This window comes from Salvia miltiorrhiza, chromosome 2 (genome assembly GCF_028751815.1).
Source record: "Salvia miltiorrhiza cultivar Shanhuang (shh) chromosome 2, IMPLAD_Smil_shh, whole genome shotgun sequence".
Classification (NCBI taxonomy): Eukaryota; Viridiplantae; Streptophyta; class Magnoliopsida; order Lamiales; family Lamiaceae; genus Salvia; species Salvia miltiorrhiza.
In genome coordinates this window covers 29,956,599-29,958,647 of record NC_080388.1, presented here as the reverse complement: position 1 = coordinate 29,958,647, position 2,049 = coordinate 29,956,599, and the positions used below count along the sequence as shown (strand labels likewise).

General features: G+C 46.2%; 1 protein-coding gene across 1 annotated transcript; it reads right to left on the bottom strand.

The window, feature by feature from the left end:
* Positions 1-1,242: 1,242 nt before the first annotated feature.
* LOC131008267 (uncharacterized) lies at positions 1,243-1,788 on the bottom strand. The gene has a single exon (XM_057935154.1). The coding sequence runs from the start codon at positions 1,786-1,788 to the stop codon at positions 1,243-1,245; it is 546 nt and encodes a 181-aa protein (XP_057791137.1).
* Positions 1,789-2,049: the final 261 nt, after the last annotated feature.

Below are 2,049 nucleotides of genomic sequence, written 5' to 3'. Positions count from 1 at the left end.
CTCTGTAGAGTTTGGTCAGCTCTGAAATAGTCGGCTCTGGAAATGTAGTCAACTCTGGAGATGTAGTCTGCTCTGGAGATGTAAGTTCAGCTCTGGCATATGAAATTCAACTCTGTCGAGCTTGGTCAGTTCTGGCGCAGGATTGTCAACGCAGCTCTAGCACAGGAATGTCAGCTCTGGATATCGATTGTCAGCTCTGGCACCTTGGTCAACTCTGACTATCTAGGTTAGCTCTGGCGATGTTGAGCTCTGACTCTGAAAATTTACTCTGCTATGGATTTCAGCTCTGATTATGGAACAACAACACTGACGGTCTTGTCAACGCTTGGCAAGGCAGCAGAGTATGGCACCACTTTGAGCCCAAATACGCACTTTCTGAACAAAATCTCCAAAATATCATTCTTTCTCCTATTTTATCAAAATCTCTTGCAACACATCAAACAGACTCATAAACGCACCAACTTCCAGAATATTTAACTCAAATTTAGCACAATCAATCCCCCAAATTAAGAACAATTAGGCATAAATCAGCTGTTAAATAGTCTTTGTAAATTATATTCACAGCGCTGCCAGAAACTATGAATATGCGGTGCACAGTGCAATTTGCCACATCCGCAGAGAAAACTAAAGCATCATCGTGCGGGTGAACCAGCCCGGCATGATCCTCCGTCCCGAAAGAAATACTCGGCTCCCTCGCAGTGCTGCGGACACTCATGACTTGTCTGGTCAAAATTCCAGCCCTACACGGATGGATGTTCTGCTTTCGCGCCCTGTTGGATATGGGCCCATTTTCTTCGCCGATAATCATGTGCACTTGCCTCTTTTCCTCACGGGGCAGAGGAGCAACCCTGCGATCATCCCCTGGATTCCCTTGCTCTCTCCCAGCTCTGGGATTATAGTTATTGTCTTGCAAGTGCGGGGGTGGTGTTTGTTTAACGAATTGATCCAGCCTTCCCTGTCTTACCAAAATTTTCAATTGGTGACACAGAAACCCACATTACTAGTAGGGTGTCCGTAATGATTATGGTACTGGCAAAGCAGGCCATTCGGTCCAGGCTTAGGGGCCCCCGTAGCCAAATCTCGCGAAGCCCTGAACCACAGTTCATTCTTGATTAATAAAAATTTTCTTCTTGAGGCTTATTCAGTGGGGTTGTTAGTAAGTCGGTTAACATTATGTACCCCTCTAAATGTTTGCTCCTTTTGAGCGGGCTGGTATGTTGGCTGTGCTTCTCCTGTCAGCACTCAGGGCGGCAGTCCCCTGTATGGTGCCTTCCCTTGGTAGCGAGTATCTGAAGATTCGACTCCATTTTCCACTTTCTTGGGCCTGTTACCGCTATGTTCTATCTTTCGAGCAGCTCTGGCCTCCTCCAACTGTATATACCTTGGAAGTCGGGCTAGAATGTCGTCAAAGTCCCGCGGTTGTTTTACTTGCAAATTATCGAAGAAAGCCCCAAGTCTTAAACCACGTACAAAGGCATAACCCTTAATCTGAGATTTAGCCTTTGGAACCACCAACGATGCCTTGGTGAAATGCGCGGAAAACTCCTTTGGAGTCTCGATAGGTTCTTGTTTTAAGTCCATCAATGACATAGCAGTCTTTGCGGCCCGCTTAGACCTCGTGAATTGGTGCATGAATGCATCATATAGCTGTTCAAAAGAATGAATAGAATCCAGTTCCATAGCTCGGAACCACTGGTGGGCCATCCCTGTCAAGGTAGTAGAACAGATTCTACACTTAATCCCCTCCGTGTACTGATGTAGCGTAATCATGGTCTTGAATCTAGCCATGTGTACCTATGGGTCATCAGATCAGTCATATTCCATGTTAATGGGTTTGTAGTGATGAGGCAACAGATCTGCCAAGATGTACTCCGAAAATGGACTTGATCCCGTCCTAGCAGTAGTTTCAGGATAATATTGGTGGTGACGACTTTCTTCTTTTTCCTCACCTGGGAAGCGCCGACTAGCATGCTTGCACTTACTTTTGCCAGCTCTGCTGGTATGCTTGTTTTTCTCCCTCAAATGGTCACGTTGATCCCGGTGACTCTC

Coding starts and splice junctions, on each gene's coding strand:
- LOC131008267 (XM_057935154.1), bottom strand. CDS start 1,788: ATGGCTAGATTCAAGACCATGATTACGCTACATCAGTACACGGAGGGG.